Here is a 13,482-nt window from a genome sequence, read left to right as displayed (position 1 = left end):
TTTCTTGTAACGGCTTCCACTCTCATACCAGCTAACGTGTTAGGTGTATGCTGACTCGTGGCTTAAAAAGTTCATAGAGCTCTCTTTAACGCTTAACCTTCTCCTCGCTTACTTGCATATATAGCAACTATTCCATTCTCTTGCATTTGAGAGCCCTGTATAATTGCAAGAGAAGAAGAAGTTGAGAGAGAGAGAGAGAGAGAGAGAGAGAGAGAGAGAGAGAGAGAGAGAGAGAGAGAGAGAGAGAGAGAGAGAGAGAGAGAGAGAGAGAGAGAGAGAGAGAGAGAGAGAGAGAGAGAGAGAGGGATAAGAAGAAGCTATGACGGATGCCAAGGATGCTATATCAGCAGTCGCAGAACAGGCGCCGGTGACAGCGGACCGGCCAGTTAGAGCAGACTTGGAGAAGCACATTCCTAAGCCTTGTGAGTACATGCAATTCTTATCATTTAATAAACTGAACTACTTAAATGGTCGTTGTTTTTATATTATTGTAGATGTAAGAGTACTATGCTTTGTGACCTGCATGTATGCTTATTTATTAATTGTCTCAGATTTGGCTAGAGGTTTAGCTGCACCCGATGTGTATCATCCTGAAGGATCAAGAGAGCACAGTCATCACCAGATGAGTGTTCTTCAGCAACATGTGGCCTTCTTTGATTTAGATGATAATGGCGTTATTTACCCTTGGGAAACTTTTGCAGGTAAGTTTGCAAATTTAGTCCTTTCAGGTTATGTTTCGAAAAATTAAATCATCTTCCACCGTAGGTATATATTTTCTGACAAAAAATGCCCTTTAGGAGGTATTTCTGTCAAGAAAATAGAATCTGCAATTATGCATGCTTCGAGTATTCTGTATGAGCTAATTACTATGATAATTTACACCTCTCTAATGGTGATGGACGAGTAATTAATTGCAGGCTTTAGAGCGCTTGGTTTCAATGTGATATTATCTTTGATCATGGCCATACTGATCAATGGAGCTCTGAGCTACCCAACGCTACCAGTTAGTTAAATTATACACTTCATTTGATTAAAAAAAGTTATATAGTTTGAAAATTAACTTCCAATATTAATTACTCCAGAGTGTAATTCCATCTCCATTCTTTCCAATATATATTCGCAACATTCACAGAGCTAAGCATGGCAGCGACTCAGGAACTTATGACACCGAGGGCAGGTAATTAATTAATCGTACAACTCTCAAACTTTTAATCTTCTACACAAAGTTGCATCATAGATTTAAACTTTTAGCTCTTCCTAATATAAACGTTGTTTTTTTTTCTTTCAGGTATGTTCCTGTAAATTTAGAGAACATCTTCAGTAAGTATGCACACACAGTGCCGGATAGGCTCACATTTGTGGAGATGTGGCGAATGACCGAAGGGAACCGACTGGCTTATGACTTCTTTGGATGGTGAGATTAAATACTAAACTACATCTTAGGTATAGTATATTGATGTCATCTTTAGCTGCTGCCAGTCTTTTAAGTATGCATGTCAAAATGTTTGCGTACAGGGCTGGAAATAAGTTGGAGTGGATAGTGTTATACGTGCTTGCAAGAGATGAGGAAGGATTCCTACCAAGAGAGGCCATCAGGCGTTGCTTTGATGGCAGTTTGTTCTACTACGTCGCTCATCAGCGTCAAGCGTTCGACAAGATGTACTAAGTCTAAACTATTAATAAACATATATAAGTAATGGGATGATGTACTACTAGATGAATGTGAATGGTGATGACGGAGTTGTAAGGGGCATATGAGACATGCAGTTATATTTATATATATTTATATACCCTCTTCCTATAAAGGAGATAAGCTTGGCTAGCTACCCTGTTTCTTTGATAGAATGTTCCTGTTTAGGTGCAAATATCATACGCTGCGATTCATGTGACAGCGAAAATTATTAACTCATGGCACAGTAAAAGGCCATTGGAGCCAGTTGCCAGATCAACGCCAATGGAAATTATGGACTCGGGACAACAATCTCGAAGGCCACGTGGCATCAGGTTCAATGGTCGTTACCATGCAAGGGTACACGTAGTGAATCACCTGTGCGTCCGTGTCTCGTGGTGTTAGCTACAGATGTAGGCTCCTCCCATTTAGTAGAAAAGCCCAATAAGTATATATACCTCAAGTTTGCATTGTTTAGACTCATTGGAGAGTTTGATATATTCCAAGAAGAAGAAGAAGAAGAGATGACCGAAGCTAAAGACGCCGTGTCCTCGATTGCGCTGCGCGCGCCGGTGACGGCAGCTCGGCCGGTGAGAGGAGACCTTGAGGACCGACTTCCTAAGCCTTGTGAGATAGCTACATGCTAATTTGTGACTTTATTGGGTTCTTCTTGCAAATAACGCACCAAAATTCTAATATTGTTTTTACGAAAAACCGCCTCCCCTTTTGTATATTTACAAGTTAAATCCTCTTTTCTCAAAGTAGTATTTATCCAGTCAATTGAATTCTTCAGACTTGGCTAGAGGTTTAATAGCACCAGATGTGTATCACCCGGAAGGAACTAAAGATCACAAGCATTACCATCTAAGTGTTCTTCAGCAGCATGTAGCTTTCTTTGATCGAGATGACAATGGCATCATCTACCCTTGGGAGACTTATGCAGGTATAATGTAATTTCCACATAATATACCACTTAAATTTTTATTTGATGAAACTAAACTTTGTTATTCAATTCTAGGAGCTCGTGCTATTGGATTCAATGTGATTATATCTCTTATTATAACAGTACTCGTAAATGGATCTATGAGTTATGCAACTCTACCAGTAAGTAAATTTTAATTATTTTATTTAATTTTGTGCTATATATATATATATATATATCCATGAACTTACAATGTTAAATTTTCTTTTGAAGGGGTGGATACCGAATCCATTATTTCCAATATACGTTCATAATATTCACAAAGCTAAGCATGGGAGTGACTCCGGATCTTATGACACAGAGGGCAGGTGAGTTTAGCATCCAATAACAAATAAAATTCAGGGTTTTTTTTACATAATTTCCACTGAAAATTAACAATAGACCAAGTTCTCACTGGTCTTTAAAATGTCAGAATGATGGTATAAAAAGTTTAAAATGTAGTTAAATTACTAATTTATTCTTTTTAAGTTTAGAGAGTGTAGGACATATTTATTTTTCTTACAACAAATAAATTATTTTTATTATATCAAGTAATATTAGATAGCTTCTATTTTCTAATAAAACATTAAATAGTTTCTAAACCGTTTTAGATAATTTATATACTGTTTCTTAAATTTAAGATTAGTTTTAACTAGTTAGATTTAATATAGAATTTAACTGAGGGAATGATTTTCTAAAACAAGTTTAATAATTTTGACGGCAATTATGATATTTTGAAGAATCATAATTAAAATATTTGAGAAGGTTTAGTGGCAATTATGTTAAACAAATATATTAAATAGCTTCTAATTTCACCATTTTGGTTGCAGGTTTATGCCTGTTAATTTTGAGTCCATGTTCAGCAAGTATGCACGTACATCACCAGATAAGCTCACATTTAGAGAGCTATGGCAAATGACGCAAGGCAGTAGATTTGCATACGATTTCTTTGGATGGTAATTAATTACCTCCAAGTCTCTGCCACTTCATTACTAATCAATTAATTTCACTTTCACTTGTTACTAATGGTTTAACTTTGTGTGATGTTATAAAGGATTGCTTCTAAGTTGGAATGGCTCCTTTTATATGCCCTGGCAAGAGATGAGGATGGATACTTATCCAGGGAGGCCATAAGACGATGCTTTGATGGGAGTTTGTTTGAGTACTGTGCCAGGTAACGAGAAAAAAATAATAATAAGATGTAGTAAGAATAGATGTTTGTATGACTATTTATAACTCTCTTAGGTTTGCTTTATATTGGCCTTCTTTGATGATAGAGATCTTCATGCATGTCACTTTGTGATCTTATTTCGTGGATAATAATATTTCCAGTTACCTAGTTCTTACTCTGTTTTTGTAATTAGTTGCTTAATCATTTATTTTGCTGTATTAAGGGTGCTCACTTTATTACGAGGTAGAACTTTATGTGAACTGTCATGACGAATTTGTGGATCTCAGAGAACATGAAGGGCAAACTCTATAGTCTACCACTATTTAATCCTCTCATATTAAGTTTTAAATGTTGATTTAGGGTTCGATTTGAGCCCAAAATTAATTTTGATATGTAGTAGAGCCTGCTTACTCTAACTTGGCTGAATAAACTTGAATTTATATATATATATATTTGATCTAAGATTTAATGGCTCATATATCTCCTTAAATCAGTAAGAATCTTGAATGCCTAATCTTATTCCACAGTCTGCAACCAATTGTTGAATTTTTTCTTCTCTCTTTCAATATTTCATTTCACATTCTTCCACAAATTTCTTTTACGGGTGTAAATGAGCGAACTACTTAGCTTAGGCTTGGCTCGAAATTAATTTTAATTCTAGTATTTTAGCTCAGCTCAAATTAAGTTGAGCTCAAGTTAAGCCAAACTCGAGTTGGAGTTTAGTTGGAGGAGGAGGCAGCAGTTACAGTTTATCGAAGGAGGAGAAAATCGAAGAAGGCTGAAGAGTCAGTTGCAGCTGTGGCAACTTGTAGAAAGAGTAGGAGGAGGCTAGATGATGAGGTTGACAGAGAGAGATCGGAGGAGAATTTGTTAAGCATGTTTGACAGCTTTATGGGCCAATTTGCAAGGTTCTTTAATCCCCAACTAATTCTTTCATATTATTTGAGGTATTATTTGAAAAAATTTGTTCCTCATTTGTTTAATCTGTCCATGATTAAATAAATAGCTAGAAGAAGCCTCAGAAAAAAGAGGCAATTGAGAGGATTGATGTGATAAAATCCATAGCTAGTCTACCCACACCCTTACCTTGACACGACGCATCTTTGATTCATCCGACCCCACATTAAACCACCCACCCACATTAAACCACGCGGCTACCAGGCTACCAATATAAAATATAGTGTAAACAAGCCTATTGACTCTATGGAGCCGAGCATGAGTTGAAAATTCAAATCGACCTTTAAAATCAGGCATCACTCATCTTGAGCTGATCCAAGTCATGCCTGAGTTTCATCCGAGCCGTGCTCAAGCCAAACCAAAAATCTTTTTATCTTCTCTTACTTTGCCCTCCTCTTCTCAAATGTAGTAAAAATATTTTCTAGAGCCTTTTGTTACCGATCAAATATGGACTGATCTAGACATAGAAAACTTATAAAAATTTATATGATGGTAGCCTCCAAAGTTAAAGTTTTAATGGTTTTGGTTTCACATAAATAGATGTCATGATGAAAAGATAAATAAAATAGTGGAGGAAAGTTAAAATGAGGTATATCAATAAATATTCGAAGTTGCGACGATTGTTGAAGGCTAGCGGATAGCTAAGGGTGGTGGTGGATGGTCATATAGTAGGGTGGCTCATGGCGGAGGACAGTGGCTAGAGTTTGGGTGCTTGGAAGGGTTATACGGTTATGATCTACTATTATTAAAATAAAGATAATCTAATAGCTACGATAAAATGGTAAATGTGGTAATAATATTAAAATAACTAAATTAATTATTTCTCAATATTTGGATGCTTCGATTATCAAATAAAAAAGTCTAGTCTTTTTATATATAGATGTCATGTATAATGAGTCCTACTCAGACTAGTCTTAAAGGCTTATAGGATTCGAACTAGAACTTACCTTAGAGGCTTATAAGACTTAATTAGACTTGCCCTAATAACTTACATGATTTAATTGGATTTACCTTAGTAACTTACATGACTTAATTAAATTTTTCTTAAAGACTTACATAAGAAATACGTATAAATTAATTAAAAAATAAATAGACTCGATCTATTAGATCTGCAACTCTTCTATGGGAAACTTGATAACCACCTACTTTTAGGTGCACTATGCCCATGCAGTCGGATTGTTAGTTCGCTCAGCCTTAGATTGATCTTATCCCCTCTCACCATGATTAGTGGCTCTTGCTTTAGAGCAAAGAACTCTCCTTAAAAGAAGTTGGTCTTCGTTTTTCTCTCATTTCGGCTATTTGGAAAGCTTGTAATGCTTGGACATGGGTGTTCAAGAAATAATCGCTTATCCCTTTGATATTATTTCTAATATTGTTCGCCTCTGTACATTGGTTTGTCACTATTTCTATTCCTTTGGTGCTTATCAGATCCCATAATAAGGTTACTCACCCCACACTTGCGTTAGGGGGCCTCCTTTGTTGGCTTAATATTGTGTGGAAGGGTGATTGTTTTGGTCAGAATGACATCTGTTATGACTCTAAAAAAGTTCTAGTTAGTTAGATCAAGTCATTTTATCTTATTGTATTTCTTGCATTGTTATTGTCTGCATTGGACTAGGTTGAGTCATAAGATATTTGGTCTGGTCGAGTCATGAGATATTTGGTCGGGTCAAGTCATGTATGTCACCACTCGGTAATAGTTGGGTTGCGTCTAATCTATTTTAGTTTTATTTAGAGAACACGTCACTTAAGTCATGGGTGGCCACTATATAAGGTGTAGTGAGCACCCAAGAAGGGGAGGAATTTGCCCTAGTTCTAGCTTTACCTTAACTCTCTCTCTCGAAGCCCACATCAGTTGGTGGCACTCTTATGGAGGCCACCAGTTGTAGTCACTCTTTCCCTCTAGCTTTCTTCTTCTTCCTCACCTCAGCTCCCCCTCAGTACCACACCTCACTCCTTCACTCTAGTCGTAGTTGTTGCCTTTTACCTCGGCACCGACCTCCTTCCTCTTCGATTGCCGAACACTCCTCCATCTTGGCACCCCAACCACTCCTCCCTCCTCTTCTCTTCTCTATTTGCTACCGCTACCATCAACCCTTGGGGTCCCATTTGAACGCCCTTGGGGTCCCATTTGAACGCCCGCTGAATGCCAAACTAGAACGCAGGAGAGCGTTTGAACATATATAGTCATTCAAATGCCTGTAGAGTACAAATCTTTTCAGGCTTTAGCATTCGAACGCCCCTCGACACATGAAACTTAGAACTCTTGATATGAGCCAAACATCAACATCCCTCCTCCAAAGTTTGAAGGTGATGGCTGGCCTAGCAATCCATTGACTTGTTGGATCTTCAGAAACTCTCAAATTGTTGTTAAAATGGTTAACAACACGAGAGCAATCTCTAACTAAATCATCTTCTCGATAATCCAAGAATGTTAAAAGGTGGATAACTCTCTTTTTTTTCAACCTCAGGGCTATCCACACAAGTAGGTGCAATATGTCACCACTCACCCCTCTTATAATCTTGCTATATAATAAACTATTGGGGAAATATGTGAAGCAGAGATGAATCATATCAAAATAGAGTTTGGAAAGACAAAATGCTTGTACTTTCTTCTTAAAACTCTTATTTTCGAGATATATGTACTTGTCTTCTCTATCAGGTTTCCAATGATCGCACTTCCAACAAATTTGGAGAGCACCATCAACCCAAAAATACAGAATAAAATTGAAATCAACAATCTTATTTGAAAGAAGAAAAATGAGAGTGGAATTGTTATTATGTTTAAAGTGCTCACTTTTTTTTTCTCTATTTAAAGAATCTTATGAAACATCTTTTAATGAAACGTCTTTTCACAACAGGACACATCCTATACAAAATAGCACTTTTTGAATCAATTAGAGCTATTGTTTCAACTGGAAAAATCATCTAAACGACAAGCATTCCCATGCCCAATATCTCGTTCAAATACTTCCTTAGAAAAGTTGCAACACTTTTTGAATCCCTAATCAAATTGTGTCCTCAGTCTAATCGATCTAACACTCTCTCTTTTCTCATTCTATATTTTCTTTTATATATATATATATATATGAGCATGAGCACATCTCTTTATATGCAAGATGCATTCCTACAGCTCTTCACTTTCAAGCAATGTGGTAATAAATCAAAAAATTGATGATCTCTCATAGAGAGTTTTCCAAACTTTTAGAGGAAAACTTTGAATTTCAGGAACTGACATTCTAACACTTACCTTTAGTGCATGTTTCTGTTTTATATATTTAAGAAAATACCCTATGTCAGCTGTTTACATACCTTCTCATAAGGAAAAGACTGTACCGGATAAACTGAAATCAGCCCAAATCACATGGATAAACTACGAGTTACCCTAAATAAAAATCAAAAGAATGGCCACAAAATTTGGCCAATAACCATAAGTTTTGAGAAAATTGATGTAGAGAAAAAATCCTCCTTAAGAAAAAACTGGAAGGAGTACTAGATCCACTATTAATCACGCATAAAGTACTTGATTCGATCGTAGTAGTCCAGTCCACCCACTTTCTCAGAGGAAGTTCCAGTAAATCACCCAGCATCAATTAAGTTTAGGAGTTCCCAAAACTTAAGAAGAACAAGGACATAAGAAGTTATAGTAGACCATCATAACTTATATACAACCTCAAAACATAGATCTTGCCGCTAAACAACGAAATGAAGGTGCTAAAATGCAGGGGGAAAAAGAAAAATCTCAACATATGTCAAAGAGGAACAAAGTGATCCTCGCAGAAGCCATCGTCAAAATTCTGGGAGTAGCTCTCAGGATCATAGCCGAAATGCTTCGCACCTCGCCTGGGCCTTAAGGCTTGCCTCCACTCGGACTTCAACTTCCAAAACATTTGCCTGAGAAGTTTACTACATCTTCCAACCTTCATGAGATCAACTCCACTCTCAGGTGCCGAAGGAAATCTCTTCGCCAACTTCCTGGCGTGGATCCTTCTCTTGCCGCAGAGGCTAACGAGTATCATCCTTTTGTGATACTTTTTTGCAGCGTGGTAAGATACCACCACCGTCTGAGTGCCAGCTGCTTGTTATAGATGCTCAAAAGCTAAAATGAATAAGATGTCAGGCATTGTTATCCTATCCGTTGGCCCACCCAACGATAGTGCTGCATCAGGAGATCACATCAACAATTGTCGAGCATTCATTGCCAATCAAGTTGAGTAATATAATAGGATACGATTTGCAATTTTAGTGCAGTTGCTTCAGTCGTATGGAGTGGCATCTCGGAAAGAAGACTGGCAAAGAGAAAGATTATCGACAATTGATGACAGTAAGTCGTCATAAATGGGTCAGTGCCTCTCCTAGTGGAAAATAGGAAAATAATTGAAAATTGGCATTTAACATCCTACCTTTTAATATATTTGGGATTTGCACTCTCTACTTGTAACCTTTGTAAAGGAAATTTGCATTTAACACCCCCATCTGTTAACCTATCTATAGTTTACACCCTCAGTTTTTAATATTTGTAAATGGAGCTATGTTTCATAGTAAATTTAACTAAATAGTTAGAATAAGTTAACTAAATTAACCCCACCTAAGCTATACCCAATCTTACCCAACCTTATCAACCTTACTCAAGCTAATTTGCTCTCGTTTTCTTATTTTCATACATGTTGCCTAAAAAAAGAGATGAGAGGACATTTTAGTCTAATTTGTACTAAAATATTCAGTAAAATAGTAGACAGTTTTTAAATCATTTTAAAAATTATGCAAGGACAAAATAATCTTTCTAAATTTAAGTTCAGTTTTAATAATATTTAGTTAGATTAATTAATGGAATGATATTTTTGAAAGAGTTTAATAATTTTAGTGGCAATTATAACATTCTAAAGAATATAGTGGTAATTATACTATTTTAAACAAGTTTAATAATTTTGGTAGTATTCTTAGTGTAATCAACGAAACTTAAAAGTTTAGTTAAATTCAGTTAATGAATTTAATAGCCGGGTTTGTCCTGAAATTTTTTTAATAAAATGTAGGATGCAACTTAGAAATATAACAAATACGAGGAGTAAACTATAAATAAATAAAAATAGAGTGTTCAATATAAACCTCAAAAAAAAAAAAAAAAAAAATTTCAAGTAGAGCATCTAAGTGGGCCTACATGGATTATATAGAGTCTGACCCTTTTCTTCATTTCCGACAAAGCCATCATATTCTATGGTGAACTTATTCTCTTTCGTTCGGTCCACCATTTTCTAAACAAAAGCTTCCATGGTATCAAGAGAAAGGGATGGATGATGGAGACCTCACAAAATTATTAGTAGGTAAACTGTTGTTTTTTTATGTTAGTTTTGACTGTAGAGTAGTCATCAGACATTTTGTTTTTCTTCTTTCTTTCTCACTTTCTCTCTATTATGACAGCCTTTATTCTGTAGTCGTAGGTAATCCAGGCTACTGTTGGTGTGGTTGATGCACCGACCAATCCTTATAATATGCTGAGTCTTGAGTGAGTCAGGTTGTATCTTGTAGCTCAGATTAGCTATTCAAGCTAGGCTTAGATTATATTCAAGTTGTGTTTAAATCAAGCCTGAGTTGAGCCTCTAAGAATAATGGTAATATACTAACTTCCAAAATGGGAGAAAACAGTAATAGCTAAGTCATACAAGAGATTAAATATATCTAAAACTAAGGAACACTCCAATACTATGGAAAAACAGTCTTAGTTCAGAGGATGTTGATAAGAGCTTGTGAGTCTGATTCAATGATCAGCATGGATAGACCATAGGCTTTAGCTTGCATCAGGGTAGAAGCCTTGAGGGAAGAAGCCTTTGCATCAGGGTTCTTCTTCTTCTTCTTGATTCAACTCAGTTATCATGACAGAATTGTCGGAGATTTGGGCAGAGTTTTTATTTTATTTTTATGTTTTTGGACTTGATTCAATATTTTATCAGGAGGCTTGTTCAAAGTTCAAACCTCTCTCCCCCTTTTGTGCGTATCGAGCTTGTAATTACCTGAGTTGAGTGAATAATATTTATTTAGTTTAATTGAAAGAAAAGGACAGTTGGCGTGATAAGAGGGGGTATTTCAGTCATTTTAACAAAATCAAACCCTAGCACATTGCCAAGTGCCAACCCATATAAATTTATCACGGCCTCCTTCCCACACACTTCAGGAAGTCGACGAACGAAAGCAGCGCCGCCATGTCGAAGCGAGGTAGCCTTTTGAATTCGCCGAAAAACCGCAAGAAAGATGCGATTTTGATTTCAGTTTCGTGCTTAATTGCTGCAATTTTTATTGATTCAGGGCGGGGTGGATCGGCTGGGAACAAGTTTAGGATGTCCCTGGGTCTTCCGGTGGCGGCGACCGTGAACTGTGCTGATAACACCGGGGCGAAGAATCTTTACATCATATCCGTGAAGGGGATCAAGGGTCGCCTCAACCGGCTCCCGTCTGCTTGTGTTGGTGATATGGTGATGGCCACCGTGAAGAAGGGGAAGCCGGATCTCAGGAAGAAGGTGATGCCCGCTGTTATCGTGAGGCAACGCAAGCCGTGGCGCCGAAAGGATGGCGTCTACATGTACTTTGAGGGTAATCTTTTATAGCAGTTCTTGCTTTTTCTCAAAATTATATCTTCAGAAGACGTGTGTTTATGATGTCTGGACTTCATGGTAAACGGTGTTTGCTGGTGGGTTTTGGATTGTGGTCGGGACTCTGAACTTCTTTGTTTTGGTTGAAATTCTAGCTCTTGTATCTGAGTTAAGATAATAATTTAGACATGTGATATTGGTTAAAATGCCTTTCCATTCTAGGATATGTTCAGAGTTTATCAATGCAGAATTAGGGAAAAGAAAGATTTTTGGCTCCACTAAGTTAGTCATCTGGTTCAGAGAGCTGTCCATCATTAGGTGGAAGAAAGGTGGGTGGCGTTGTATCAACTATAAGGCAAACATAATTTACTAGTCAAGATCTAGTTCTATTTGCTTTCATCGCAATTACATGCTGGCTAAGGCTTTTGAGATTGTAATATCCATGTTACTTATGTTTTATAATTGTGCTTGAAGAAACATTAGTTGAACTAGAAGTATTAAAGGTCAGAAGGAAATTAATTTAGAAATGTTTGTTTTTGATACTTTTTAAGGTATCATCACAAATAAGGTTGTTGGTTTTTTGTGGCTATTGCTTCCGCTAAATATTCTAGGAGTTCCATCTTCAGATATTGTCGCCATTATGAGCGTCATTTGGTTGAGAGATTGTCCAATTATTTCAGACATTCTGCATGTATCAGACAATAGTTCCTCATAAGTGACAACTTGTTTGCCTTTCATGATGTTAGGATTTAGAACTTAGACTGCTCTTTTTGGTGATGGGAGGATTTTTCTGGGTGAAAATCCTTCAACTTGCTGGAGCAGGCTATTTATGTTTGTATATTCCATAGTAAACGTCATAAAGCAAGCTTTTGGATGTTGATGGATCTTCTTGGAAAGATGTTGTCTTTGAAAGAAATTCCTCCATATAAAAGCAGTCTCATATTCCATTGACTTGAGGAGCGGCATTGCTGCAATTTCCTTTTGGGACTAGCCATGAGACAAATATTCTCATCGTTTATCTACACATAAAATTAAGGTGCTGTATGAGTTAAGAGATCAATGTGTGTTGGTTGGCCCTACGTCTGTATTTAACTATTTTATGACATAAAAATACTAGTCTGGTTGATAATTTTTGTTGTAGAGGTAAAAATATTTGCTTATTCTGTACGAGATTTCTTAGATACTGTTTGTTTGCTATCCACTATTCATATTTTATGAGTATTGGGTTATTCTACTACTACTGTGTCATTAAATTTTGTTTATACATTCATGACTCTTTAACGATTGAAATGTAACTTACCATTATCACAAGCACTTACTGCTTTTCTTTTGGTTTTCTGTAGATAATGCGGGTGTAATTGTGAATCCCAAAGGAGAAATGAAAGGTATGCTAGAGTCGAGAAAATTATATTTTCTAGTTGGTTTCTAGGTGGTTTATTAACTATATTTCTACTATTTGAAGGAGCAAAATTGCTTCTGTAAGCTTTTTGTTTTTTAATGTTACCCTGCTTCCCAAGAATTTGATCCAGATTTATAAATAATATCGACTGCATTTTGTTCCTTCCTGCAGGTTCTGCAATCACAGGACCCATAGGAAAGGAATGCGCTGACCTGTGGCCGAGGATTGCAAGTGCGGCTAATGCAATTGTCTGATGGATTCACCTGCAAAATTGAGAGAATTTTTTCTTTCGTTCTTTTATACTGCTGTCTTACTGGCCTCAGTGACAAGTTAAAAAGAGAGAAAACCGACTTTACCTTGATCCTTTGAGTCTAGTGTTAGGTTTTTGACCATGCGGCACATTGTCTTTTAGTAGACAATTTGGATCTACTTGAAGTCTTGAACATTATTTGCAAACTTTTTGTTTTTCCCAAAGTGAATTGATATTTTACTTGAATATTCTAGTTTAAGCGTTTGATACACCCAAGTTGAGCTTCCGAAGTAACTTGAGCCCAAGAAACAACCTGAGATTGAGGAAAAGGACTCCTAGGAGGCCTGGATAAGGGCTCCATGAAGCCCCCGAAGCCATGAACACACAAGGAGAGCACTACGGGGAGAAAGAAGGAAGAGAGCTTTTGCTTAGCGTATTGCTGTTTCAACTTTCATGCCAAGAGAAATTTGTGTAGCAGAAAATTAAAGCGC

At 36.8% G+C, this 13,482-nt stretch overlaps 3 protein-coding genes across 3 annotated transcripts; all 3 read left to right on the top strand.

Annotated features, from left to right (window-relative positions):
• The first annotated feature begins 319 nt into the window (after nucleotides 1-319).
• On the top strand, nucleotides 320-1,805 carry LOC140784002 (peroxygenase-like). Its single transcript, XM_073131179.1, has 6 exons — nucleotides 320-422; nucleotides 552-701; nucleotides 918-1,003; nucleotides 1,083-1,177; nucleotides 1,289-1,414; nucleotides 1,516-1,805. The coding sequence occupies exons 1-6, from the start codon at nucleotides 320-322 to the stop codon at nucleotides 1,664-1,666; spliced, it is 711 nt and encodes a 236-aa protein (XP_072987280.1). The 3' UTR covers nucleotides 1,667-1,805.
• Nucleotides 1,806-2,193: 388 nt separating this feature from the next.
• Nucleotides 2,194-3,808, top strand: LOC140784775 (peroxygenase-like). The gene is made up of 6 exons (XM_073132323.1): nucleotides 2,194-2,296; nucleotides 2,463-2,612; nucleotides 2,688-2,773; nucleotides 2,865-2,959; nucleotides 3,461-3,586; nucleotides 3,685-3,808. The coding sequence occupies exons 1-6, from the start codon at nucleotides 2,194-2,196 to the stop codon at nucleotides 3,806-3,808; spliced, it is 684 nt and encodes a 227-aa protein (XP_072988424.1).
• Nucleotides 3,809-10,868: 7,060 nt separating this feature from the next.
• LOC140784348 (large ribosomal subunit protein uL14) lies at nucleotides 10,869-13,237 on the top strand. The gene is made up of 4 exons (XM_073131700.1): nucleotides 10,869-10,968; nucleotides 11,059-11,343; nucleotides 12,686-12,727; nucleotides 12,913-13,237. Exons 1-4 carry the CDS (start codon nucleotides 10,956-10,958, stop codon nucleotides 12,993-12,995), a joined length of 423 nt encoding a protein of 140 aa, XP_072987801.1. The 5' UTR covers nucleotides 10,869-10,955; the 3' UTR covers nucleotides 12,996-13,237.
• Nucleotides 13,238-13,482: the final 245 nt, after the last annotated feature.

The sequence above is a fragment of the Typha latifolia genome, chromosome 3 (assembly GCF_019914945.1).
Source record: "Typha latifolia isolate L0001 chromosome 3, TyphaL0001v2, whole genome shotgun sequence".
Classification (NCBI taxonomy): Eukaryota; Viridiplantae; Streptophyta; class Magnoliopsida; order Poales; family Typhaceae; genus Typha; species Typha latifolia.
The sequence above is the reverse complement of the archived record's forward strand: the minus strand, read 5'-3'. Positions and strand labels throughout refer to the sequence as shown.

What these genes read in the sequence shown, in the direction of transcription:
- LOC140784002 (XM_073131179.1), top strand. Translation starts at nt 320, where the DNA reads ATGACGGATGCCAAGGATGCTATATCAGCAGTCGCAGAACAGGCGCCG. An exon ending in GAAGCACATTCCTAAGCCTT is followed by an intron (nt 423 to 551) that starts GTGAGTACATGC and finishes TAATTGTCTCAG; the next exon opens with ATTTGGCTAGAGGTTTAGCT. An exon ending in GCTTATGACTTCTTTGGATG is followed by an intron (nt 1,415 to 1,515) that starts GTGAGATTAAAT and finishes GTTTGCGTACAG; the next exon opens with GGCTGGAAATAAGTTGGAGT.
- LOC140784775 (XM_073132323.1), top strand. Translation starts at nt 2,194, where the DNA reads ATGACCGAAGCTAAAGACGCCGTGTCCTCGATTGCGCTGCGCGCGCCG. An exon ending in CCCTTGGGAGACTTATGCAG is followed by an intron (nt 2,613 to 2,687) that starts GTATAATGTAAT and finishes ATTCAATTCTAG; the next exon opens with GAGCTCGTGCTATTGGATTC. An exon ending in TCTTATGACACAGAGGGCAG is followed by an intron (nt 2,960 to 3,460) that starts GTGAGTTTAGCA and finishes TTTTGGTTGCAG; the next exon opens with GTTTATGCCTGTTAATTTTG.
- LOC140784348 (XM_073131700.1), top strand. An exon ending in CGTCTACATGTACTTTGAGG is followed by an intron (nt 11,344 to 12,685) that starts GTAATCTTTTAT and finishes GGTTTTCTGTAG; the next exon opens with ATAATGCGGGTGTAATTGTG. An exon ending in TCCCAAAGGAGAAATGAAAG is followed by an intron (nt 12,728 to 12,912) that starts GTATGCTAGAGT and finishes TCCTTCCTGCAG; the next exon opens with GTTCTGCAATCACAGGACCC.